General features: G+C 51.0%; 1 protein-coding gene across 6 annotated transcripts; it reads right to left on the bottom strand.

The window, feature by feature from the left end:
* Positions 1-1,522: 1,522 nt before the first annotated feature.
* acsl1a (acyl-CoA synthetase long chain family member 1a) lies at positions 1,523-25,139 on the bottom strand. 6 transcript variants are annotated; one of them, XM_029258899.1, is made up of 22 exons: positions 25,015-25,139; positions 23,852-23,879; positions 15,490-15,705; positions 12,954-13,071; positions 12,636-12,700; positions 11,346-11,447; positions 10,463-10,562; positions 10,051-10,226; positions 9,937-9,969; positions 9,785-9,836; positions 9,551-9,624; positions 8,414-8,491; positions 7,301-7,435; positions 7,069-7,203; positions 5,320-5,415; positions 5,004-5,076; positions 4,805-4,893; positions 4,540-4,656; positions 3,702-3,845; positions 3,303-3,404; positions 3,143-3,214; positions 1,523-3,047 (listed from the first exon to the last, which is right to left on the bottom strand). In XM_029258899.1, exons 3-22 carry the CDS (start codon positions 15,682-15,684, stop codon positions 2,907-2,909), a joined length of 2,097 nt encoding a protein of 698 aa, XP_029114732.1. In that variant the 5' UTR covers positions 15,685-15,705; positions 23,852-23,879; positions 25,015-25,139; the 3' UTR covers positions 1,523-2,906. The 6 variants fall into 6 exon arrangements, with proteins under 6 accessions (XP_029114732.1, XP_018591418.2, XP_018591422.2 ...); XM_018735902.2 differs by lacking the exon at positions 23,852-23,879; XM_018735906.2 differs by lacking the exons at positions 8,414-8,491; positions 23,852-23,879; positions 25,015-25,139 and adding exons at positions 8,541-8,618; positions 18,935-19,172.
* Between the last annotated feature and the right edge of the window lie 1,580 nt (positions 25,140-26,719).

Raw genomic sequence — 26,719 nt, 5'->3', positions numbered from 1 at the left:
GCATTGCGCCGCTGTGCTGCTCACATTATTTCACAGATGCTGTCACTCCTTTTCAGCATGGAGAGATACCTACTGCATGTGTACCTGCAGAAGTAAGGTGGGAGCTCTGCCTTACCTGGTCATGTTGGTGGGGAGTGGAGCTTGGAGAAGCTGGACATCGTCAGCTGGAAGTCAATATACTGTACAGGGAACTGAACTTGTGCAACATTTCAGCACAAAAGTGAAATTCCCAGTGTCCTACAGTACTCTCCTGGCACCATCACCGCCCCCCCCCCCCCCAATAATCCTGGAGCATCTCTACCCCAGCTGAGCTGACAACCTGTCAAACACACGAGCTGAAGATACACAGCAGCAGCTGGGGGCCATAGCTTACCCTCCCTCCTGTAAAAGGTAGGCTCCCATGAGAAACAGGGTGACAAAAGCTTAACAATTTCATTCCAACCCAGCTTTCACATCCAGATTTTTATGCCTAATGAGCTTTGGAGAGATAGTCTGTCTCCTAAAGGCAAATACGGACAGAGATTAGAAAACGTTCAAATTAAAGCCCCACCCAGGAAACAAGGTAGATCGCAGCACGAGCTCATTCGAAAGGACACTGTGGTGCATGGTGGGACCGTTTCCTCATTCTTCTCATGATCTAACTCCAAAAGGTTCCCATTTTCAAGTTCTGGGCTGGAACCCGGGTTTTTAGAGAGAAGGGGAAGCAGCAGAAGGCACAGACTCAAACGGCTGCACTCTGGTCCTCTAACACTGTGTTCTTCCATGCACCTTTTACCTTGTTCCTCTTTGTTCTATAAATGGTGTAAATTTGTCCTCATCTGGACAAATAGTTTTGGAGGTAAAAGATGTTCTGAAGCTGCAAACATCTGTTCATTTATACTGGCTGAGCCTGTGAAACGTTTCTGGTCTCTACAGTTCACCTGAGGTGCTTTAATTTGTCAATAGGAGTCTGTAGCAGTAGTTTTATTTATTTTTTTTTTTTTTTAAAGAAATGAGCCTGATGCAGGAAGTGAGAAACACAAAATATTGTTTATTTGGTGCAGCTGAACATCATTGGAAATATATGTATCTGTTTTACAAAACAAGTACAAAGCAGGAACATTAAAGCAAGCAGTTGAAATGCAAAGAAAACACTGAGTCACTGTTTGTCACTCGTTCTCACTGTTCTAGTGTTACTGCGTCAAGGGAGAGTGTGTCGAAGGAATCGTTCATCGAGTTGTGCTTCATCCGCAAACGTGTCAGCGTGACGACACAGTGCCTGGGTGGTGCGAGAGGATGTGGGTTCGATCCCTGCTCACTGTGTGGAGTTTGCATGTGCTCTCCGTGCCTGCGTGGGTTTCCTCCGGGTGCTCTGGTTTCCTCTCACAGTCCAAAGACATGCTGTTCAGGTTCCCCCATAGTGTGTGAGTAACAGAGAGAGAGTGTGTCTGTTTCACTGATGTATGGATGAGTGACCCATTGTAAGTAGTATCGAGCGGGTTAAGTCACCTTGGTGAATAAGGTGTGTGGCCTGATAACACTACATAGTATCCATTGGAAGTCGCTTTGGAGAAAAGCGTCTGCTCAATAAATAAATGTAAATTTCACCACACTCGCAGTCAGCGTGTCTTTTCTCACCTTGGACTCGCTGAGGATGAGTATGAAAGGAACAACGAGCCCAAAGCGCCACCTCTCTGGAGTAACAACACAAAATGAGCTCGGTCTCCATTCTCAGCTCCGTCACCTTGTCCTACAGCGGAAGCTCGCATCTCAGAGCCTTTTCCTGAGCCTTTAGGGGGTGCAGGAAGAGCACAGCGGTGTCAGTCAGTCAGTCCTAGTAAATAAGCCCCTTCACCTCCCTCCCTCCCTGGAAAAAGCTCGCACGGCCGCACCCAAAACACGCAGAAGCGCAACACAGCCACACGAATGCTTTAGGTGCAGGTGCATCTGTCCAAGAGCGCGAATCCCAACGGCCATGTTGCCCTGGCAATGACAACCCTGCAATCCGTGGGAACGAGGAGCCCGCTTCCATTCAGAGCTACGAGACGAGGTTCGGCCGGGTGTGGGGGGGCGTTCCGAAGGGCACTTCAGGAGAAGGTATGAAATGAGGCTCTAATGTGGCAGCGCAGACACACATCGGTCACCGAGCGCCGGGGCAGTCGGGTCCTCCTGCAGCTTGTGTCACAGTGTGTGTGTGTTTTAGAAATGCAGGTCAAAAAAAACCTGTAGCACTCGGCTCATTCCCCGCCCCCGCCCCCCATCATGCTTGTTCAAGAGCCCCTTTCCTCTAACACTGTTGTGCCACTGATACCTCCCCTGCCTGCAAGATATAACCAGGTCTGATGAATGTGGTAAAGAGCGGTGGCGTCTCACCTGCGTGACCACGTTCAGTCACACCTGCGTTTACACTGCGGCATGGATCATATCGCCGACGGGAAGAGAACACACTGATGTGTACGTACTGCACGCATGACTGTGCTGTGTTTCTCCCTCTGATCTCCCCCTCCCTCACCATGGCAACCAGCCCTAACAAATATGGCTGGCCCTGCCCTGTGCACCAACTTTGGGCATCTGCAGGGTGTAGGTGTGATGTAGGTGTGATATAGGTGTTAACAGGGGGTTTCTCTTGTCCCCAGAGGAACTGCCGCCCCAGGGGGGTCTCGAAACAGCAGGTAAAAAAGGTTAGGGGAGGGGCAGGGCGGCCACTTCCGGCGGCTCCGCTCGCACCGTCCTCCTCCCTCCTACGCGGCCACAAACACAGTGAGTGGCAAGACATCCAGTTAATTAAAAACAATAACAATAAAGATAAAAGAAATGGCCTGTGTGAGTGTTCCTGTTTCCCTGAAGTCCAACGTGGGGGGCGGGGCTGTGGCACAGCAGGGGTGCCCGCCCACAGGCCTTCCCCATCCCTGCCCACAGCGCCTCGCCTACATCTTGATTTTGGCGTACAGCTCATCAATCTGCTCCCGGAAGTGGCTGCGCAGGTCGGCCCGCTTGGCCTTCATGGTCGGGGTGAGGAGCCCGTTCTGGACGGAGAACATCTCGGCGTGCAGGGCGATGTCCTTCACCTGCAGCACATGGGGCCACAGTGGACTGTGGGAATTAAAAAAAGGGGCCTGACCGTGCAGGCGTGCGTGCAGGCGTGCCCTGCTGGGAGCCCTACCTGCTCAAAGGACTTCAGACCAGCTTCCTTGCCTAGCCGGAGGATGTCCTCCAGGATGGCGTCCTTCAGCTCCTGTGGAAAGAACAGTCCAGGGTCATGTGAGGGAACACTTATAGGACGGGGAGCCCGGCCTGCGGTACGAGAGGTCCCCATGGCTCACCTTGCTCCTACACAGTTCCGCGTAGGAGCCCTCCAGGCCCCTCCTTTTGGACCAGCTGGGCAGGATCTCCGGGTCGGGCACTATGATGCCAACCAGGCACGCCTGCGGGAGAGCATACGCTCAGTCTCGCCGACATGTTTCCGTGACGGTTACCATGACAACAGGAGGCGGACACCCTTCAGGGACACCTCATCTCAATCAGCACCCAGGCTCTTCTCATGCGTTATTTAAAAGAGGCCAAAAGAGGCTTTGTTTCCGTGGCAACCAGCTGCGAGGACCGCTCCCGCACGTGTCGCGAGTTCCGTGCTTAAGAAGGTGTTTCTGCTCCTGGTTGTCCTGCCCACCGAACCCTAGATGAGTTCCTCGCTACACTTGGACCTGGACCTCCCACACACCCACCTGCAGGCTGTCACCGTGGATGAAGGCCTGGGCCACCGGGTCACTGCGCATGTAGATGTTCTCGATCTTCTCGGGCGCAATGTACTCGCCCTGAGCCAGCTTGAAGATGTGCTTCTTCCTGTCCACGATCTTCAGGGTGCCGTTCTGTCAAAGACCAAGAAAAGTTCTTCAGGCCACAGACTCGCAACACGACGACGCTCAAACGGCGAAGGGGGAAAGAAGAGCGGCACCGCGGCTCCTCGACCTACGACTTCCTACAGGTACACGTACTGTTTTCCGACGACCCGCCAAGTCAACGGACGGCAGTAAAGAGCACCCGAACGGAACGGCGGTGTGTGACCGCCTTCGTTCAACTCACTTCCACAGTTTTTACAGCTCCTGTCTGCTGTTACTGAGCGTCGGTGACGAATGACAAGAAGAGGAAGGCTGGACGTGTTTTGGGATGACAACAATTTGCACTGAACAGCAGTTTGTGGAGATGACCTAAATCTATTTCCATCATTTTAAATTAATTTTTAATATAGTTTGAAGTTATTAAAAAAATATTAAGTCTTAGAAAGCATTTTTTATCCTTGTACGGCACCCTAGACAAAGGCATCAACTAAATTAAAAAATACTAATGTTTTCAAATTCTAAATTTATTACTGCTGTATCTGAGACTTTAACAGAATTGAATCCATAAAGAAACAGAGGGAATGCTGTATTATTACCCTTTTATTCATAGTGATTTTGTGGTAGAGGTGGTTTTAGAGTTACAAACAAATCGAGTTACAGACAGACTTCTGTTCCCAGCTGTCGGGTGCACTTCCCTCTCCGCGACGGAGTGTGTCCAGCTCACCGGCAGCCACTTGCCGATGTCACCGGTGTGCAGCCAGCCATCCTTGTCCATGGCTTCCGCCGTCTTCTCCGGGTCTTTCAGGTAGCCTTGGAAAACGTTTGGTCCTTTCACACACACCTGGCGAGAGGAGCACACACACACGCGCGCGCGCGCGCACAGGGGAGGGGTGATCACAGGACACTAATGTGGCTGTGTGTGTGAATCTTATAGAGGTCCAGCAGTGTTACAGTGCCCCCCCCAGGGCTGTCCCTCCCTCCAGCCTCACCTCTCCCTCCCCGTTGATGGCGTAGTAATTCATATCCGCTACGTCCACCAACTTCACCAGGCTGCAAGGCAGAGGGGCCCCCACGTGACCTGGGGGCGAGGTTGACAGGCACGTCTCACACACACACACACACATTCCCACTGCAGAGTCCAGATGAGGAATGCTTGTGTGTGTGTGTGTATGTGTATTCATCTGTTACCCGCTGTCCAGTCACCAGGCATGGACAAGGTGCATCCAGCAGTGCATTCTGTCTGTCCGTAGCCTTCGTAGAACTGAGGGAGAGAGGAACACGGTCATCTTTTACTGAACACACACACACACACACACACACACACACACACTGCAACAGCCATCTCTTGCTGAACACACACTGCCCACCGCTCCCTCCTGATAAAGACTCTTGCCACTCCTTGATAAAGAAACTGTTCTTCTCGCTGCTTATTTGCGACCACACGCACACCAAAGGATCTGACCCCCCACCCCCCCTCGGCCTCGAACCCCAGTCTCCCACCAACCTGGCAACCCAGCGCTGCCCGCAGGAAAGTGAGCACTGTGGGAGACACGGGAGCCGCTCCAGTAATCATGAGCCGCACGCGGCCGCCCAGACTGGCCTGTGGGGGGCGACAAAGAGCAGGATGAGTGGCGACAAGGCAACTGACAGCAGGAGGCGCCAGCGAGACGCTGCGCACGGAAGAGTAAACTGTTCGCGTTGGAACGGCACAGGAAAGACAGTCGGCTCCGAGACACATGGCAGCGTGTCCTTTTATAGACACTGCATTGTGAACCATGCACAGCTTTGTGTGTGTGTTGGAACAGGGTGTACACACAACACAAGGATGTGTACCATACACCGTACTCAGAAACCAGTGTCAGAGGCTCAGAGGTGGAGCATTTGAAAAGTGCCGAAAGGCCTTCTCTCCCTCTCTCTCTCTCTCACACACACACACACGCACACACACACGCACACACACGCACACACACGCACACACACGTCTCCAGCTGTGTAAATACTGTAACACTTTGAACGCTCAGTAATGAACGAGGGCATCCGCTGTGCTAATAAGGCCATTGTGTGCGGCTGAAGCTGTTGTTTTCACAGCGACGCAGCAAGTGCAGGAAGCCCCCCCCCCTTCACCTGCTCATCGGAGTTCCACAGGAGGTACTGCTTCTCGTCTTAACGACAGATCTCAGAGGGGCCAGGAGGTGGTGTAGTGGTTAGAGATCATTTGCGATATAAAGGTTCTGGGGGAGGCACTGGGGACTGGTGGGGGGGGCTGCGAACCACAGTCTCTGCAACAAGGTTGATCAACACACTTTCTTTTCATCTGCTGCACTCACTAAAGTTGAACATACACCTGTCCCTCACATAAAGAAGGGGGATGGGGGGGTCCACTTATCAATATTTCTTATGGAGAAACCAATCAAGTCCCAGAAGAAAATTCTGATTTCTACTTTATCTTCAATATTACATTGTTCCTTTTCAGTTTATCTTCCAATCTCTGGGGCTGGACGGCTTCATTTCATTGTTTACACCAGGATTCATTGTTTCCATGGTGACTTAGAAGTTAATATAGTAAGTTTGAACAGAATATGACCAGATGGACACAACTGAGGGACAAAATCCTTTAGACATCCCAGATGTGTGTCTGTCCAAAACACCTGATACTAGCGTGTGACAGAGAATGAAATACTTGTAGTAGAAGTGAAATAACCACAGTGGGAAAAAATACTGTTGTAGTGAATAATTTGTGAATAAAAGCCCACTGTATGAATAGGAGGGGACACACCCTTATAAACTCTTACAGTAGCTGTTGTTTGTGCAGGAGCCTGTTCTGTAAGGGACCAGAGTGCGTTTTCAAATGAACATCTGTACACTTTGTAGTCTGGGCAGATTTTTTTTCCTCACCAATCAAAGAAAAAACATTATTAACTGTTATACATGTGGCTCCTTTCTGCAGGATTTGTACACTGAGCTCCTTACACCCATTTACACAGCAGGGCAATTTTTACAGTATCGGTTCAGGGGAAGTATCCTGACCGAGGGCACCGGAGCAGCAGGTGGGGTCGAACCCAGGACCTTCACGCTGCACGGTACCGGCTCGAACCGCTATGCCACCTGCAGTCCCAGCATTTATACGCGGTGCGGTCCGTACCAGCGTGTGACCTCCACGGTGAACGCACCCCTGCCGAGGAGCACCTCCTACCCATCATCCCTCAGCGGGTGGAAATGGACCGCCGGAAGGGCGACGGTCTGCGGTCCCTACCTGCACCTTGCTGAAGATGAGGCGGTCCCACATGCTGTCCTTCCTCAGCACGCCGCTCCTCAGGTCGGCCTCCTTCCTGCGAGAGGCGAAGTCCAGCAGCCAGCGCTTCAGCGGCGTGTTCGCCTGTCCGAAAATCTGCAAAGGGAGACCGGCGGGGCGCTTTACACGGCCGCCGCCGACACACCGAAACCGCTGAACGGGAAGCGCAATGTGTGCCGGCGGGTGCAGTCACCCTGTCAAACATGCGGTTCAGCAGCCGAGGAACCACGGGGAACACGGTCGGCCGCAGCATCTTCAGGTCGTCCATCAGCAGACGGATGTCGCCCTGAAAGAAGCCGATCCGAGCGCCGTGGCACAGAACCACCTCCTGGGGGTGCGAGGGAGGGGTGAGAGAGGGCCGGCAGGTGCATAACCACTTATAACCACACCCGTTCAAACACAGTGAAGGCTAATCCTGCCTTGTTAAAATAATGTCATACATTCTTGTCGCCAGTAGGGGGCAGTATGTACAATATGTAGAGAACAAAGGCCGCAAGATGTGGGAGATGGTTAAATAATAGTTGTGGGGGCAGGGTGTGACAGCTCGAACTGGACTGTGGAACTGATCGTGTGGTCTACTGGCTCCCTGTAGCTCCCTGTATCCGATTCAACACTGTGGTTTCGGCTCACTGCCTAGAGCCCAGCAAAAGTGTTGTGCTCCTCCTCCTCTGGCTGCTGGGTGGTCCCACTGACCAGGGTCCAAAACCAAAAGTCTGTAGGTTCCTAGTTTTGTCCCCCATGTGCTGGAATGAGCTCCCTCTGTTCCTCAGAGCTGCTGAATCCCTCCCACGTTCAAGAAGACTCTCGAACCCATCTCTTTGAGAGCCGCTTCTCTCCTGATCTCCTGACAGCTCCTTAAATGATTCCAACACCATCTGCTATTATTATCTTTGTATTTACTATCTGAATGTCACTTTTGTAGGAGCTACAGGAGGGCTGTGAACCAGCAACATGGTGGTGTCACACACACAAGCTGTGCGCCGATAATCCTGTGTCTGTGTCTACAGCTCTTTGTCTGGTGTTGATGCACTTCTGCTCACTCCGAGTTGTGCGTCACTCTGGAGGAGAGAGTCTTCTAGGTGCTGAAACGTGAGTAGAAATTAACACGTTAACGAAGACGCTCGCTCTCCACTGAAGCCACGCCCCTTCCTCGTTCCCTTGTCCGCCGAAGCCCAGACAGCAACGAGTTCTCACCACGAGCTAAAAGTTCGGTAAATGTTAAACATGCTTGAGCTGGATCCACATCTGAGGAGATCACTTCCGCTTGTGTGTGTGTGAGACAGAGTGAGAGATCAGACGCACGTACCTGAACGACCCTCTCAAACATGTGGGCGAGCGGCAGGTAGGACACGTGGATGTCGGAGGGTTTTAACATGCAGTACATCTGAAACGAAGGGGCACAGGGGTGCGTCATGCGCCGGAGACCCTCTTACCTCCACCACCTGCTCAAACATGTGCGCCAGAGGCAGGAAAGAGATGAGCACGTCGTCTGGGTTGAGCTGGAACATGCGCTGGGGGGGCAGACAGGGGGGCGGGGCCACGGCGGCGGCAGTCGCAGGAAAGAAGGAAGGAAGGAAGGAAGGAAGAGAAGAGAGGAGCGTAAGCAGGAAGAAGAGGAGTCCACGGCCCCGCGGAAGTATGGGTAGTGAGCAGAGAGGAGCCACAAGACACCCAGCGGAAGTGGAATTTCTGGAACATTCCGACTTGTCGGCCTGCAAACACAACTGGGACCCAAAGTGTTTTCATAACTCGTTTTGTCTCTAACTCCAAAAGTCATTTCTGTTACAAAGTCAAAGTCAATAACATATAAGACAGATAACCCTGGAATTTATTTAAAGGGTTAAATTATGTAAAAATCTCCACTAAAATTCTAATAAATCAAAACAATTTGTAAGACTGTCTTATTAACTTTGGCAGCATAAAGTACATATTTAAAATGGAACAAAAATGTTTCATCTCCCCATAAACATGTTCAGCATTCCTCATGTTGCTACCGGTCACCGACACCCAGGAACAGCAGACGGGAAATGTAAACACTGTGGAAGTGAGTTGAATCAAGGCGGTCCCACATTGCGGTTGAGACTCGGTGCTCTTTACTGCCACCTGTCAGCTAAGGGGGGAAACACAGGTCGTGTTGCTTTGCAACCGACACATTTTAGAGTCTAAACTTATAAGACAAGGATCCGATGTCCCTGAACTCGAAGAACATGTTGGACGTAAAAGCAGTAACTTTACTGCATCAAGCAGAATGGAGCGGGGGGGCAGACTTCCCAGGTCGGCCTTTTGGAAAAAAATATGTCATCAGCCGTTTTACTGCACAACCGGGATCGAACCCCAGGATCTCCAAGTCAAGCACACACGATGGTGTTCATTTACCACGGTCAAGGTCATACATCTCCTTCAACAGCTGAACCAGGTGATGGAAAAAACCCACATTATTTACCTCGGTTATTTTAATGAAGGCAGAGCAGTTGGACACGACGTTTCTGTGTGTGAGCATCGCGCCCTTCGGGTTTCCTGAAGGACAGAGAAAACACGCAAAACAAAGGAACGGTCAAGGTGCGGTCCGTGTGCCAGCAGTACTGCGGTCAGGCGCCCGCTCGGTTTTCGTACAAACTTGCATTAAGTTTATAGTGCGGTGTTTAGGTAAGATAAGCTCCGCCCACCCGGGTCATACCCGTGGTTCCGCTGGTGAAGCAGATCAGGGCCAAGTCATCGGGTTTGGGCGGCTGGGCGAGGATACAGGGGTCAGAGGTCAATTGCGGTCACTTACACGCATACGCCACTCAAACCACTGGAACCACAAGGCACCGCTCGAACCCTACTCACCGCAGGTGCTTTGTGATGCACCGCGCCGATGCCCTGCAGGAAAAGGGAGGGCAGGCGTTGGCACACATCGGATGCTGTGGGAAGACTTTACTGTACTGTGGTAAACTCAGTCACCTCCAGCTCCTTGAGGCTCAGGATCTCGATGCCGCATTTCCTGCCTCTGGCCACCAGCTCAGCGTCGAAGGGCTCCATGAGCACCAGGGTTCGCACCGTGTGCTCCTTGGTGGCTACGCAGTCCAGGATGAGCCTGGCCTTCTCGGCAACGTCACATAGCACCGTGGAGATGGAGGCTGCAGGGGACAAACACACACACACACACACACACACACACACACACACACACACACACACACACACACACACGCAGAACAAAGGACCACTGAGGACATCCAAACCATGTACCTGATTGTACTGAGGACAGTCAGGCATATATGAGCGTCATATCCCATGCACTCCTGTGTATGACATGAGTCAGGAGTCTCTCGAAGACACACACATACACACACACACACACACACACACACACCTTTGTCAATGATGTAATCGATGGCCTCTGCGCCCAGAGTGTCGTACAGGGGGACAGACACCAGGGAGTAGGTGGAACACGCCAGCTCGCTGATTGTCCACTGGGGACAGACACAGAGAGAGAGAGAGAGAGAGAGAGAGAGAGAGAGAGAGAGAGAGAGAGAGAGAGAGAGAGAGAGAGAGAGAGAGAGAGAGAGAGAGTGGGGACATATTTAGTGCGGTGCCACATACTCCTCATCCACCTCAGGGATGAGAACCCAGACTGTGTTGTGCTCATGCCCTGGATTCCGGTGTTTACATACCACAGGACATGTGGCCATGTTAGTTCTGGTTCCAGCTCCCTTTCCTTGTGCGCATGCACTGTTACCATGGTAACTATATTTATCAAGGATGCTGGCCATGCTGTGGTCTGTGCCTGTCTGGGCGGGCAGGACAAGGGTTTTGCCAGAGGGGAAGGTGGTGCTGCCACAGCGCTGTTCCAATACCCATGTGTTAAATACACACCTACTCTTTTCACACTTGAATGCTGGAGCCCCTATGTTTACTTCACATTTACCTCTTTTTCACTTTTCTACTTAGACTAATGTACCCATTTATACAGCAGAGTAATTCTTACTTTTCAACTCAGGGTAAGCACCTTGGTCAAGGCTACTGCAGCAGGAGGTGGGATTTGAACTCAGGTCCTTTGAGTCCAATGGAAAATCCACTTTACATGTATTCATTTAGTTGACACTTTTCTCCAAAGTGACGTACACTGTTAAGCTACTTTCAACTGTTTTTCCATTTATACAGCTGGGAAATTTTAATGGAGCAATTTAGGGTGAAGTATCTTGCTCAAGGTGGGTTGGGGGGGGCAGTGACTGGGCACACTGAGGGGCACTAACCTCTGGTCGGTTCTGGGAGAAGATCCCAATGAACTTATCGCCGGCCTGCGAGTGTCCCCTGTGGAGCAGCGCCGACCCAAGCAGCTCGGCCCGGTCTGCCACCTGGACGGGGGTGGGGGTTCGATGTCAGTAAAGTGGCTAAGGAACATATAGGAGCCCCAACACAGCACAGGAAGTACAGCTCATCCTCATGTGAGGAGACAAAGTGTGGGGGGGGTCCACTTCTTCCCAGCATCTCACATGTAAGATTCCTTTCAAAATGACTATTAAGTTTTAATAAACCCATTTACACAATAATGATTTATTTTGACAAAAACGTAGCATAATATGTCAAAAAGGAAGGGACACGACATGAAGCAGCACATGCAGAGCCCTTCAGTTGTTTAAATAAATATTAAACAATACTGAATAAATACTAAGTAGTTCAACGTAATATTGCTACATCGTTGCATGTAATATTGTTACATTGATATGTGTGATACTGTTATAGTTGTGTGTGTAATGTTGTTACTTTGTTGTGCATTGTGTGTAATATTGTTACATTGCTGTTTGTGACACTGTTACATTGATGTGTGTCATATTGCTACATTGTTGTGTGTAATATTGTTACATTGTTGTGTGTGATGTTGTTACATTAATGTGTGCAATATTGTTACATTGCTGTTTGTGACATTGTTACATTGTTGTGTGTGATATTGCTACATTGTTGTGTGTAATATTGTTACATTGTTGTGTGTGATATTGCTACATTGTTGTGTGTAATATTGTTACATTGTTGTGTGTGATGTTGTTACATTAATGTGTGCAATATTGTTACATTGTTGTTTGTGACATTGTCACATTGTTGTGTGTAATATTGTTACATTGTTGTGTGTGATGTTGTTACATTAATGTGTGCAATATTGTTACATTGTTGTGTGTGATATTGCTACATTGTTGTGTACCTGCCAATGAAGGTAGTTCTTTGAAACGGTTCTGTTCCATTTCTCAGATTCCCCCAGTGGGGAGAGAAAGGACCCCCCAGACCATGGAAGGTCTTCGTGGGGGGGGGGTCCGCAAACAGCGTGGCGATTCCCCCAGTTCGGAAAGTCACTTTACATATTTAAATTAAGTGGTTCAAAAAATGCCACCCACTGGACCCTTTGGTCATTCCAGTATCCGGTCAGCTGAGGTCCGGTCACGGAGACATGAACCGTAACAAAATACAAAATCCCGCAACACAGCAGAGGACAGCATCTCTTTGTGAGACGGTGGGGGATCTTAGGGAAGGCGGGGCTCCGGTCCTCTCACCTCTTGGTAGGACAGCCACTCGTAGGGCTTGTTGGGCTTCCGGGAGCCCAGGCAGGGCCCGTTGTCTGCAAGGCGAGGCACAGCAAGGCACGGCCTGTTAGACACCCTCTGTCCACTGCACAACGGCCCCCACACACACACACACACACAACACACACAGCTCATCTGTCAGCTGATGAACAAACCCCCATTCACACATTAAATTACTTTGCCACAACAAACCTCACACAGATTTGATTGGCCAGATCCTGCCCCGCCCCCCCCCACTGGCACACCAATCGGGGGAGTCGTCCGAGACGGAACAGCCAATTAGCTTACTGGACACGCGTTTCCCTCGCTGGAACACCTCATACATAGTCCGGGTGTCGCTGTAGTAGTACGTCATCAACTTGTCATCGCCGCTCATCAGCACCGACTTGCGAGCAAACTCTCCGCCCTGCAGGAGAGACACAGTCATTAGTCATCAGGGGGAACATCGTTTTGTCACCTCCAAACATGCGTTTATCCTGGCCAATCACGAGCTTCCATTTACCGAGCGCCGTACTCTAGGGTTCAAAAGTGGAAGCACACTTTTCTCGATCTTCAAAAACATTCTACTCCGGTGGAGTAATTTTTCACGGTTTCTGTAAATTAGATACTGTAGGAAGTTTGGTAAATCTAGCACTGTAAAGTGCACTTTGTGTGTAAGACCTTGACGACCCATCCCAGTCAGGGTACCCACAATGCATTGGGGCCGCTGGTGCACTCCCGTCAAATATATCGTCACATAATGACCATGTCCAGTGAAACTAACAGGCGGCATCACAGTGATTACAGAGAAGAGCACAGATCTGATATCTAGCAAGGAATGCAGACATGCTCTCTCACACACACACACACACACACACACACACACACACACACACACACAGAGCTGCGCCCACTGCGCTGAATGAGACCCTCAGAAAGCCACACGGCAGATATGATGAGGAGAGGCGGATGTGGGGCAACAAAGAGCCCCTTATTGGCTCGTGGAGAGGAGCGCAGGATGGGACGGGACGGAGCGCTCGTCTAGCACAGGATGGGTTCTCATCTCGCGGCTCTCCTCCGGAAGAAACAGCGCCGTTTCTATAGCAACCACTGGCCTGAGGCAGGGTGCTCGGGAGATTATAAGGGGACAATAAGATCTTTACGGAGGACCACATGTCGTGCCGAGCCCCACCTAGGAGGGGCGCTGCGTTTGCGCAGCCGAGTGTGTTTCAAACCTGTGAGTGTGTGCAGACAGAGTTGGGCTCGTTGCCGAGCTTATCCCAGCAATCATCCTCTAACAGACGCCACTTACCCCCGAAGGCCTGCCCCTCACCGCCTGATTGGCCGCAGCCACCGCCACTCAACTGACAAACTCACGTGACGATGAGCAGGAGTTAATGATGCACGGTCATCAAACAATGGCACGATCTGCTCTCGTTCAGCGCTAACACTCGTAACGGCGGGAACCTGAAGGAGACGCCGCTGAGCACTGCCCTCGGAAAAGAAGCACATTCCTTTGTTCCATTCGTTAAGCCGCATGGCTCTCGAGAGGGGCCTGTCTCACTCTGTCTCTCCCTGAACGAGTGTGTATAACTCATCCCGCGTGGAACGGCACACAGCGCCGGACCTTGGCTGCCATGGCAACAGAGCCTCTAACACATCTCGGAGATGGGGGGGGGGGGGGGCAGCAGCTCTGGGGACGAGGCTAACAGCTGTCTGCAGCTGCAGATGTCACTGCAGCCCCTCCCCCACTTCATGTACACCCCTCCCAATCACCCTGACACACTGCACTCACACACAGACACGTGTTCAACTGATAAAGACACACACACGCGCGCGCGCAGCTTCCGACAGCCATCGAACCCAGACACTAAACGATTTTCCCAGAACCCTGCGCCTCTAAAGCAACTGGGAAAGCAGTCAAACCACAGTCACATCCCTCCCTCTCCCAGTGGGCACTGAGACCAGCAGCGGCGAAGTAACCAGAAGGTTGCAGGTGTAAATCCCTGGAAGGAGATGCTGCTTCAGCCTTGAAAAAATACGCAGCTGTTCAATAAACAGGTAAAAATGTCTGTTGAGTAACTTTGGATAAAAACATCTGTTTTAGAGACAACAGAAATGATGAAACAGCAGGTGAGAAGCGGTGGAGATGATTATGGTGCATTAATTACATTATATTAATAATAATACACCCAACACTTTTCCCAACAGTAATGCAGCTCAAACTTACATTTACATTTATTCATTCAGCAAATTAGTTCACGCAGTATTTGGCTTTACTGGTATGTAGTTTATACCTTTATTTTAACAGAAATAGTTTTATTTTAATTTGTGCAAAGTATTTTCACTCAGGGGGGTGCAGTGGCGCAGTGGCGCAGTGGGTTGGACCACAGTCCTGCTCTCCAGTGGGTCTGGGGTTCGAGTCCCGCTTGGGGTGCCTTGCGGCGGACTGGCGTCCCGTCCTGGGTGTGTCCCCTCCCCCTCCGGCCTTACGCCCTGTGTTACCGGGTAGGCTCCGGTTCCCCGTGACCCCGTATGGGACGAGCGGTTCTGAAAATGTGTGTGTGTGTGTGTGTGTGTATTTTCACTCATTAAAGCTACATTCTGAGATTTTGCAGCACCGAACCTGTAAATAAATTTAATTACATAAAACCCATGTTGTTAAACTCCAGTGGATTTCCACTTAGTGTTGAACATGGCTTTGGAGTTACAAACAAATGAAATTATGAACGGACTTCCAGTACTAACTGCGTTCATAAGTTGTCCAGTCAATGTTTGTAAACCTGTCGTGGGCACCTAAAGCAGGTTACGTGTTGACCTTTGACCTAACACGTGTGTCCCTCACCTCGACCTCCACGGACTGCATGCCCAGGTCGCAGGGTGGCTTGATGGCACGCGGCCGCGTCGCCAGCCAGTAGGTGGTGATGGCTGCGAAGGCGCCCATGCCCATGAGCGTGTTGGTGGGCAGGCTACGCACATACTGGCGCAAGTCCTCCAGCTCCGGGATGCGGAAGTGGCGCAGCAGCTCCTGGGCTTGCATGGCAGAACTTCACCTCGCTATCTGTGAGTGACACGGAAACGGGGGTCGAGTCAATGGAGGCCAGGGGTGGCTTTCAGTGCAACGCATAGTGTGCAAATGGGAACAGCATTCAGGGTTTCACACATTTGTTCACCATCGTCATCATCATCATCACCATCATCATCATCATCATCATTCCTGCTCTGGGGTGGAAGAAAACATGTCTACGGCTTCCCTGGATGGACTCCCCAGGAGTGGGTTGAATGTTTGAAGTCAGTGCTGAGCAATCACGACCCAGTCTCCAGTCGCCTTCCTGCTGGAGAAGAATGGAGGCCAGCGGTTCCGTGCTGAAGCTTCACCATCCAAAACCCTGAGGACAAACTCACACCTGGCCTCTCCTTCCCCTGCACTGTGAGCAAGAGGAAAAGCGCGTCCTTCCAGGCACAGGTCACGAGAGGTTCCCTCAAAGAGGCTCCTCTTGACACGCAAAACCAGGATCTCCAGCAGAGGGTTCCTCAGGAGAAGGTTACTCAAGTTGCCTTCTAGAAGCAAGGCTTGGAGAAATGGTTCCTTAGAAGGATGATCCTCTGTATTCAGATAACTAGAAGATGAGGATCTCCTGCAGTAAGAAGATTACTCAAGAGACGACTGCTCTGGTAACAAAACAACACGATTCCCAAAAGTGGGTTCCCCAGGAGGACATTTTCCAGGCCACGTGGTCCCCGTTGAAGATCTCTTTTTCAATGGGCACGTCTGCACCCACCCAACCCCTTTACTGATTTCCACAGAACGCCTTTCCACTGGACACCCAAAACGGACAGCCGTTGAGGAGCAGTTGTACCATAATGCTCTCCATGTGAACCGTCTTGTATAACTACAGCCATCTAATTCAAGGAGGTTAAACATCCACCGAGGACGAACCAGTCACCTGTTTGCATGTTACCCCATCGTAGACATACAAACAGCTGTCAGCAGGTGACTGACGCAGCATATCTATAATTAAAAAAAGAAACCTAATGACTCCCCCCACACTGAGCTGATTGTTCAGGACGAACCACCAGTAACCAGTCTGCAGGTCCACAGGTCTTTCCGGAACACCGGGACATGATCCCAGGTCTACTACACAAGCCAGGAAAACAAGGTCAAGGAACACAGCAGGGGTGCTCTGTGTGTGTGTGTGTGTGTGTGTGTGTGTGTGTGTGTGTGTGAGAAGTAAGTCTTTCATTATCAGCAGGTCTAAAGTGCTCACACTGCCAACGACTCAGGGCAAAAGGTAAGTGTTTTCCTCGGGCTCCTGCATTGGCAGCACGCTCCACTGAGTACAAAGTTCTCCCCAGACAATGAATTCGGCGAAAAGGCGTTCCGGATTCAGGGCCAATTTCCCGAATTCATTTATAAAGACCAACGATGGATCTTTCATCCATCATCTCCCCCAAACTTCCCATAAACCACACTTTCCCTGTAACCGAGGAGCAAAATGTCAACAGGGGGTGACGGCATTTCTTCATGCGGGTTTCTGAAATTATGATGTAAGAAGTCAAAATTCATTTGCAATATTTTTCATTTCTTTGGAAGAACTCGAGGGAGGTCACAGAGCCTGGCCCCCGGGGACTCTATGCCACCACTTCACAGTGAGGAGACCGCAATGACATGAAGGGGAACAGAGCAGCCTCCCCCTACCCCCCCGCTAGAACCATCCGAAACTTAATGAGATCGCTATGGATACGGACGCGCGAGGCGGCTGTTCCGTCACTTGCTCGTCCTTCATGGGTAGATGGGAGGAAGAGTCTCGTTGTTTGAAATGTTGTTACGTTACGTTACATTACAGGACAGCGTGTCCAGGGACGCGTGGAGGAGACGCTTTCCCACGACCCCCTGGGGCTGGCGAGATGAGCATAGTTACCACCTTTACCAGGTTTTGGTCAACACACAACATTGTCCAAGCGGACCAACGAGAAAAACTGGTTTGTGCTCCGCAGTTGCAGGTTCCAGTCCTCGGGCCACGTCTTGCAGTGAACCCTCGGGAAGAGCCCACAACCTCAAACGGTCGATATAAACTTTGAACAACAGACAACCTGTTGACGTGAAGCATCTGTGTCAACTTTTATTACAAAGAAAACTGGAAACCAGGAATAATTGCTGAAAAAATGCAACACGAAAAGGCAGGAAACAAAACACTAAGTGACCGAGCACAGGTACACACTACTGTGCACGAGACACCAGCCTGCAGCCTCGTGTTACGTTTTGCTTATTTGCATATCGGACACTTTCGTCCAAACTGACTGACGACACCGAGCAACTTAGACCAATTTAGACATTTTTACAGCGATGTAATTTTTTCACTTTGAACCCAGAATTTCAGACTCCCCCACAGAGTCCCATCTGATGACCTGTTTCGGTCTGGATCGTTTCTTCCTACTTACCCGACACCGCCTCTGTCCTGCTCTATCCCGCTCCTGCGAGCGAGGCGCAATCCCCTTGCCGAGCTGTTCCTTTTAGCCCACGGCTCCTCACCAGCTCAGCAGCCGCACCAGTGTGAAGCGGTAAGGTGACGCGTAAAGAGCGCCAACCACGTGCTGGAGGCGCGCGGACGCGTTTCACAACAAACCCGAGAGGGACAGTTTAGCCCTGACGGCGTGTTCTCCGAGGGGCCAAAAAAAGCGGGAGCGATACTGAACGCAGACGCTCGAGCGCCGTCACCCGTCAAGCCGCGCGGACTTCCCCACAGGGAACACTCGAGAGGGTGTCTCGGAATAGACAGCAAAGCCTGCGGACTACAGACGTTAGAGCAGTGAGTCCAGGGGGGTGCCTGGAGGGCTTGGGGGCTGCTGGGAAGGTATTTAAATTAGCACGAGAGGGCTGGACGAGAGAGGGGCATGTCTCAATGTCAATGTTTGCCGTTGAAAGGTCGGCGAGATGTCCGGCATCGTCCTGGCTCCTTAAAATCAGGGGCCAGCCATACTCAGCTGCAGGTTAATGTACAACCCAATACAATCTTGGGCAAACAGCCCAGGTGGAGATGCTGTCGCTTCTCACACCGAGCGTCACTGGAACGGGGCGCCCGTAAGAGCGGGACATTCCTTCAGGCCACAGTAAAGATGGAATCCCAGCGAGGAAGAAGCTGGCGGCAAACACGACCACAGACGGATGCCGTTTGCAGAAGCGTGCCGAGATACCGGCAAGTCTTAGAGCCGGAGCCCTCGCTTTGGCTTGTCGGTTCAAAGAGGAACGGGGAAACAAACAGACAAAATCACTCGAAACGCAACGTTACCAAGGAGACGATTGAGTCTCTGGGGTACCTTCCTCGGTGGCCCACGCTTCAGGGGAATTTGCCTGGCAGTGTTCACCAATCTGTGTGTCCACCTGTATGCGCCAAAGCCGGAGCGGACGCCTGCTTTCCTCCAGTCGTAGCCAATCGTGGCCCGAGACTCGGCACGGCCTACCGGCTGCTCCCATCCCCCTTGACCCTTATTGCACATTGGCTCCAAGAAGTATGGATCACATGGTGCCCCATCCCGAACGGAACGGCTTCCAGGCCAAAGGTAACCTGATAACTCCCCCCACCCCTACTGTCCATAATTAGCCTACGATGGGAGGGTTAAACCAATGGCACAGCTGGCTTCAGAGTCACCCCACACTGATGCAGCCGAGCATTCGTGAGGCAGGGGGGTGGTGGGTGAGCACTTGGCTATATAAAAACTGTGTCGTACAGACGGAAAGTACTGAAAAGTCATCAAGCGGGGGATGGGGGGTGCTGAAAAATTACCCAGCTGCTCCACTGAGCACCGTATAGACGTGTGTGAGAGGTCTGCCTGCCAACCCGGAAACAGAAACCAGGTGCCAGTGCCCCATAGACACTGACATTTCTGTGGGGCTGCCACTGACACCGAGGTCCACGGTTCCCAGAACATTGTTATATTTACATATATTCAATATCCACAGGACTTGATCACTCCCTACACCTCAGCAAGAGGATTGCGTTCCTCCACCTCCGGCTGCTTGGTGGCCCCACCGACAAAAGGTTCAAAGTCTATAGCCTGCAGGTTCCCAGGATGCGTTGGAATGAGCTCCTTCCGTACCTCACAAGTGCTGAACCCCTTTCAACATTCAAGGAGGATGTCAAAACACTTCTCTTTATGACCCACTTCTCTCTTGATCTCCTGACAGCTACATAAATCTGTATTCTACCATCTGTCATGATCATGCCTGTATCTCCTATCCATTCAGGTATCCTACACACTTACCCATTTTGCACAAAATCACTGTGCTTCAACAATCGTGCCCGTATCTGGAGCTCTTTATTGTGAAATGGGAACAGCTGGTAGCATAGTAGTTACAACTATTGCCTCTGGATCCAAAGGTTGCGGATTCAATCACAACCTCTGGCTGTAGTACCCTTGAGCAAGGTACTTACCCTAAACTGCTCCAGTAAAAATTAGACAGCTGTATAAATGGGTAAATAATTGTAACCTTAACACTGTAAGTCGCTTTGGAGAAAAGCGTCAGCTAAATGTAAATGCACTTTTGTTTACTCTGAGTTGTACCTCACTCTCGAGAAAAGCATATGCCAAATGCAGAACTGTAAACGTAACTTATCGCATCCCTTTCACTAAAATAATGCACAACGTGAACTCTTCACATTATCCTACTTACAGTGATTTTTACTGTGTCAATGCAGGGTACGCACCTTTGCCGAGGGTACTACAGCAGGAGCGGGATTCCAGCCCAGGACCTTATGTTGCAAGGCAATGGCTCTAACCACTAAGCCACCTGTTGCCCTTGTCCAGCAGTCTATCATTATCACAGACCGGTTGTGTGTGAAGTGGGTAAAATGGTAAAAACAGTGGAATTGATTGCGCCCCTAGACAACATCAGCACTTTCCTGTACTTTTCTGATAACCTTTCACTAAAACGGTTAGCATGTCAGCAGGTCACGAGTCTGTACACAACTGTACCATTTTTCTAGGAGGTTCATTAATCCTTGAACCTCACTCCTTGTAAACATTGACACCGACATAATGGAGAGATGAACTCAACCCTTCCTTTCAGAGAAGGTCTGCAGAATGAATGCAGGACGCAGGGCTGTCTGCTAAGCGGGGCTGTGGAGTCGGTACACAAAACCTTCGACTCCGACTCCAGTAAGCCAATAATTGCTTCCGACTCCACGATTCCATGAGTCCGACTCCACAGCACTGCTGTTAAGATCTCCCTTGACTGTTTGGACATCCCATGTGTCTCTCAGACAGGCCCCTTGTCCTCTTTCTTAGCATTTTTTTTTTTTTTTACCAAAAAGCAATGGACAGGAAAGGAGGACAACACTAGGCTTGAAGAGCTGCTAACCGTAAACACCGAACGAGAGTCACTCAGGCGAGACTTTGCAGGTGAGTGTGACATATTTACACACAAACTCTGCTTCCCCTTATTTAATTCCACAAATGTGCAAATAAACCCACGCGGTGCACCGGTGACTCCATATGGAAATATCACCGATTTGTACAAATTGGTGCAAATTGGCCACTTGCTTGAAGTGTGGACTGAGGGCTTGATGTCCCTTGGAAAACCCTGCCAAACTCTGTCCATCGTCAGCTTCTGGAAGAATCTCCGGCACCTGCGTGCTGGTGGAGTCCAGCCGCCAGAGGGCCCGCAGTCCCCCTCGCTGGAAACACTGGAATGTGGAACATGCTGTGTGGGAAGGCTGATCCACAGGGCTCACACGTCAGACGTGGTGTCCGGTGTCCGGTGTCCGCTACCCCCTCCCCACCCAAGCAGCATGCAGACTTGCAGCGGGTCTAGCGCTTGACCTTCACTGCACGGACCAACCCAGAGACCCACTGGCACGGATTTAAACATCCCGAGTCACACGGCTTCACCGTGGAGACAAGAATGTGGAACAAAGGTCGCGTGTGCAACCAGCAGAGTTACGGTACTTTTTCCGCATTGCAACACTTGGCGACACCTCCAAATACAACCGTTCGGGGGTCAGAGTGCAGTGCTTCGCACCCAAGGATGGACAAACCGCTAACCTCACCTTTCCCCATCCCTTGGTGGGTCCTGCAGAATCGCCACATAATACCAGGGTACCTCAAGACTCCAAAGGGACCTTGAGCGAGGGTACTCGTGTTTACGGATGGACCGCGATCAGCCCAGCGATGCAAAATCGAATGTGAGTGGAGAGAGTAGCGTTGCCGTGGCGCGGCCACGACAGTGTTTGTGTATATTACACCACGCTTCACAACACACACAACACACACTCTCAAAAGTTTGGCAAGCGTGCCCTGCTGCTCTCTTAGAGTCCAGTGGTCAAGGTCACCTCTCCGGTCAGCGTCATCCATCCAGCTCATCCTCCAGCACTCAGCACTCGCCCCACAACACACACAGCGTCTCTCACATTACAGCGGCGCAACGGTTCCCACGTGCCCTCGGCCCGCAGCAACTCGGACGCCACTCACCTCAACAAAAAATCTGATCCTGAAGGACAAAAAAATGAAATGAAAATAAAAAAACAAACGAGACTAGAGCGCAGCTCAGACTGGTTTCACTTCCTCTATGGGGCACTGAAGCAAACCGCCCACTGCAGTTTTGCAGAGACCGCACTGCAGACTCCCCGACCCCGTGCCCCAACGGCACCACCATAGCTGCTTCCTTCAGCTGCAGACTAACGAAACCATGGCTGTGACACAACAACCTACCAGGCTGTAGAAACATGCAGCCGGAGACACTGGCACCTTGACCGACCTTGAGGACAAAGGTGAAACTAAACTATCGAGACCCCTCTGCTAGGTAGAGGTCAGAGGTACAAGAGGCTGCTCAAACACATATCAAGAAAAGGGGCTGGGCAGGCAGGTATGGGAGTGAGGTGTGAGTGCTGTGGGCGGAGCCACAAATCCACCAATCACGTCGAGTCAACTTTCACCCAAAAACTCCCTGCCGGCTGCGGTGAGCCTCGAACAAGAGGTGACCTTCTGTGGAGCGAGCAGTGGCTTGGCTCAGGCGGGAGAGCGTGCCGTCACATCCCCACAGTGGGGGCCCCGTGATCCCAGCTCAGCTGAGCAAAACAAGACAAGTTTTTCCGTTCCGCCTGTCACTCGGAGCCCTCCTGTGTAAGCACTGCAGAACAGCAGCGGTATCCAGGTGCCACGTAGCACTGAGGACCGCAGTGTGTGTGGATGCGACTCTCTCAGTGAACAACGGAGGAACCAAAGTGCCAGTGAGGCCCCCCACCCCTAACAAATACACACATCACACCAGCACTGGGATATGACACACATGCTGAAAGTAACACCGAGCCAACGTGCGGTCAAAGACGACCTTACGGGGGCAGTAAGAATGATCCAAGAGAGGTGCTGGACGACAAGTCCAGGGCCCTAAACCTAGAATCCAAAGTGCGGGACCCAAAATTCAAGGTCCACAGTGCAGGATCTAGGGCCCAAAGTGCAGGAGCCAAGTCCTACACAGCTGGATTCCTGAGCTCTGGCTGCGTTTCAAAGACAGCGTTCCGGAATGCCCCCGCGCTCCGTGACAACCTGTTAACCAGTTAAAACCGCGCGCGCACACACGCGCACACACACACACACAACTAGCCTGCATGAGCACAGGACATGTGAAGGTCTCTCACATGGCTCTGTTGTTACTGGTATTTTACAGTAAAAGGAAACATCCTGTACACACTGTCTCTCTGTCTCCTGTGTCCACAGGTCCACGTGTCCCAGTGGAAACTGTGTGGACACCAGTGAGGAAGGACAAGAAGCCAGAGATCTGGCCCTTTGAGTGCCTTAATCATCATAATGATCACCATAACCACATGCCCTTCGCTGTCATTACAGTGGTGCTGCAGACTGGAAACAACTGGAGAAGATCATCCATCCATTTTCTTGCCCGCTTGTCCTACAAGGGTCACGGTGGCAATAGGGAGAGCAGAGCAGCCCAGACGTCCCTGTCCCTCGCAACTTCCTCCAGCTCAACGTGGGGGATCCCCTGCCGCTCCCATGCCAACTGGGAGATATAATCCCTCTAGCGGGTTCTGGGCCGACCTCAGGGTCTCGTCCCAGTCGAGCTGTCCCTGGTATACCTCCAAAGGGAGGTGCCCAGGGGCATCCTTATCAGATGCCCGAACCACCTCAACTGGCTCCTCTCAATGTGGAGGAGTAGCGGCTTTACTGAGTTCCTCCCAGATGTCCGAACTCCTCACCTTGACACGGAGAGTGAGTCCAAACACCCTGAGGAGAAAACTCATTTCAGCCGCTTGTATCCACGATCTTATCCTTTCGGTCATTACCCAGAGTTCATGACCGTAGGTGAGGGTAGGGACGGAGATCGACGGGTAAATAGAGAGCTTTGCCTTATGGCTCAGCTCCCCCTTCACCACTACAGTACGGTAAAGCGACCGCATTTCTGCTACCGCTGCTCCCCTCCTGCAGCCAATCTCATGCTCCCTTCTCACTCCCTTATGAACAAGTCCCCAAGATAATTAAACTCCTCCACCTGCGGCAAATTCTCTCCCCTTACCTGAGTAGGACTAGATCATAAACAGGGTAAAACAGAGTAGATAATAAACACACTGACAGACAGTATCTGTGAGATGGAACACATGACAAGGGGACAGATGACAAAAGAGAAATATCACCACCCCCCAGAGCTACTACAGTATATTACCATGTTACAGTACTGTGTGTACGTCTTCAGTGGAAGCGCAGCGACTCTGATGTGTTTACGTTCTATATTGTGCGTGTGTGTGTGTGTGTTCAGCGGAAAAGAGAGCTGTGTACGAGAACACCACGTGTTCCCTACAGCGGCAGCAGCAGCAGCAGCACGCGCCCACAACGCAGCGCCTCGCTGTTGGCCACGCGCCGCTGCTCTCCGCGCGCCACGTTTCCGACTCGTTCACCTTGAGTTAAACCGGGTCGGAACGGGTTAAAACTGGCGCGAGCGGCTCCGTGTAAACAACAACAACGAGAACAAGACCAATGTGTGCAAACGATCATGCGGAGAGGGCGTTGTGTGCGCGCGACAAACCAGCGGCGGCGGTTCAAACCACATCGGATACATTGTAACAGAAACACGAGCGCAGCGATGATGATCTGACGCTAACGGAACACACACGCTCAGATCAGACACTGTAAGACAACACACACAAACACACTCAACGAAACGCGCGCTAACGCTGGAATTCTCTCACACACACACACACACGACACACAGAGCTACAGAGACTGACACGCGCAGCACCCTTTTGCAGACTGTCTGCCACGCGGCGCGCCCCCATCATCGTCGCTCGGCATCGCGCACGTTCTATTTAAACACGTGTAAACACAGGTAGAAACACACACGTTAAAACCCAAGCGAAAGACTCACCGTTTCTGCAAGGCGCGCGCCCCCAGCACACACTCACAGTCTCACACACACCTCCCTTCTACTGTCAGTGTGTTTCTCCGTCGGCGGTCCGGGAGCGCGCACTGTCACAGCTCACGCGGCCCGCCCCGCGCTCCACTGCAGCCTGTCGAGCGCGAGGAACTGCACACGACACGACTCGCGAGCGAGTGCAGGAACAACAACAACAGCAACAACAACAACAATAATAATAATAATAATAATAATAAGAATAATGGTGGCGCAGCGAGTGTAGTGCCTCCCAGCTCCACTGGGCCGTGGGGGCGTAGGTTCGAATCCGTCTCTGTCTGTGTGGAGTCTGCATGATCTCCCCGTGTACGGGTGGTTTTACTCCGGGTGCTCTGGTTTCCTCCCGCTCTCCAAACACATTCAGTTCAGGTGAACCGCTGACGCTAAATGGCCCCTAGTGTGTGTATTTGTGTGTGTCTGGCTACCCTGCGATGGACTAGTGTATCCTCTGGCCTTGTGCCTAGTGACTCCGGGATAGGCTCCAGACCGACCCTGACAAGGACAAACGAACCGGTTAATAAAAATGGATGGACAATAGACATACAGCCCAGTTCTGTGTGTGTTGTGTGTCTATCTTATCTTATGAAACTGGATAAACTCCGCAGTGCAGCAGGTGACAGAACAAGAAGATCCAGGTTCTGACCAAACCATTCACGTTCCCATCCCTGTTTGTATCCCCACTGACTGGACCGAACTAGGTTCGGATCCCTCTATAACTCAGAGGTAGCATGCGCGCGGCGGGGGGGGAGGGGCCTCTATCAAACTCCAGATTATACCACACTGTGACCACTTTTTAAGTGGTATTACTATTTACCTCACCCAAATCCCCGAAATGACCCATATGTCAGTATCACGTGACTCCTGGGCAGTGCCGCGATAGATGGATATAATTCTGTAATTGTCGCAATACTGCCCCCTAGTGGTGAAAACTGTAATACAACAGTGCAGTACATTCGAACCCAGGTCTTCGTGGGCCGGGGGAGACGCAGGGTTGGGTCTGAACGACTCAGCCTCGAGTGGGGTTTTCACTGAATGTATCGCACTGAAAACGTGACAAGCTGGACAGCAGGTGGCGTGATGGTAAAGACCAAAATGAAGTTTGTTGCTTCTGCCTCAGGCCCTTCGCCCTACAGCAGTTGCTCTGAATTACTCCAGTAAATTACCCAGCTGTATAAATGGGCCAAATACTGTAAGTCACGGAAAAGAGCCTCAAAGAAGAAGTTAATTATTAATAATGATAAATGCCATTTCTAACTTTTCTCCCCTAAAAATAAATCACGCTGAATTAATTATTTCAGGTCATCAGTCACTGCTTAATCATCCTTAACCAGTTGAATAATGAACCTAAATCAGTTTTAAAAAAAATATTTAATCTTTTACTTCAACGGATAAAAAGGATACATTTTAATAACAGCAACATTCACAAACAAACACATATATACATAAAATGTTTCTAAAATTCAGTTTCACTTTAAGCACCGAGAAATTATTTTTCAAACATGGTGTGTGCAGTACAGCAGAGCTACAGATCCCCCTGACAAGACATAACTTCCAGACCTTTCATCATCTCATAGCGGAATTCCTTCAAGAGCAAGAGAGAAAAGTGTGAGAAAAGTTAGAGGCCTGTGTGCCGGAGGAAGGAATTTGCTTGTAAATAAGA

This window comes from Scleropages formosus, chromosome 16, assembly GCF_900964775.1.
Source record: "Scleropages formosus chromosome 16, fSclFor1.1, whole genome shotgun sequence".
In the NCBI taxonomy this organism is placed as follows: Eukaryota; Metazoa; Chordata; class Actinopteri; order Osteoglossiformes; family Osteoglossidae; genus Scleropages; species Scleropages formosus.
Note: the sequence above shows the minus strand (reverse complement) of the source record. Positions and strands in the feature narration are given on the sequence as shown.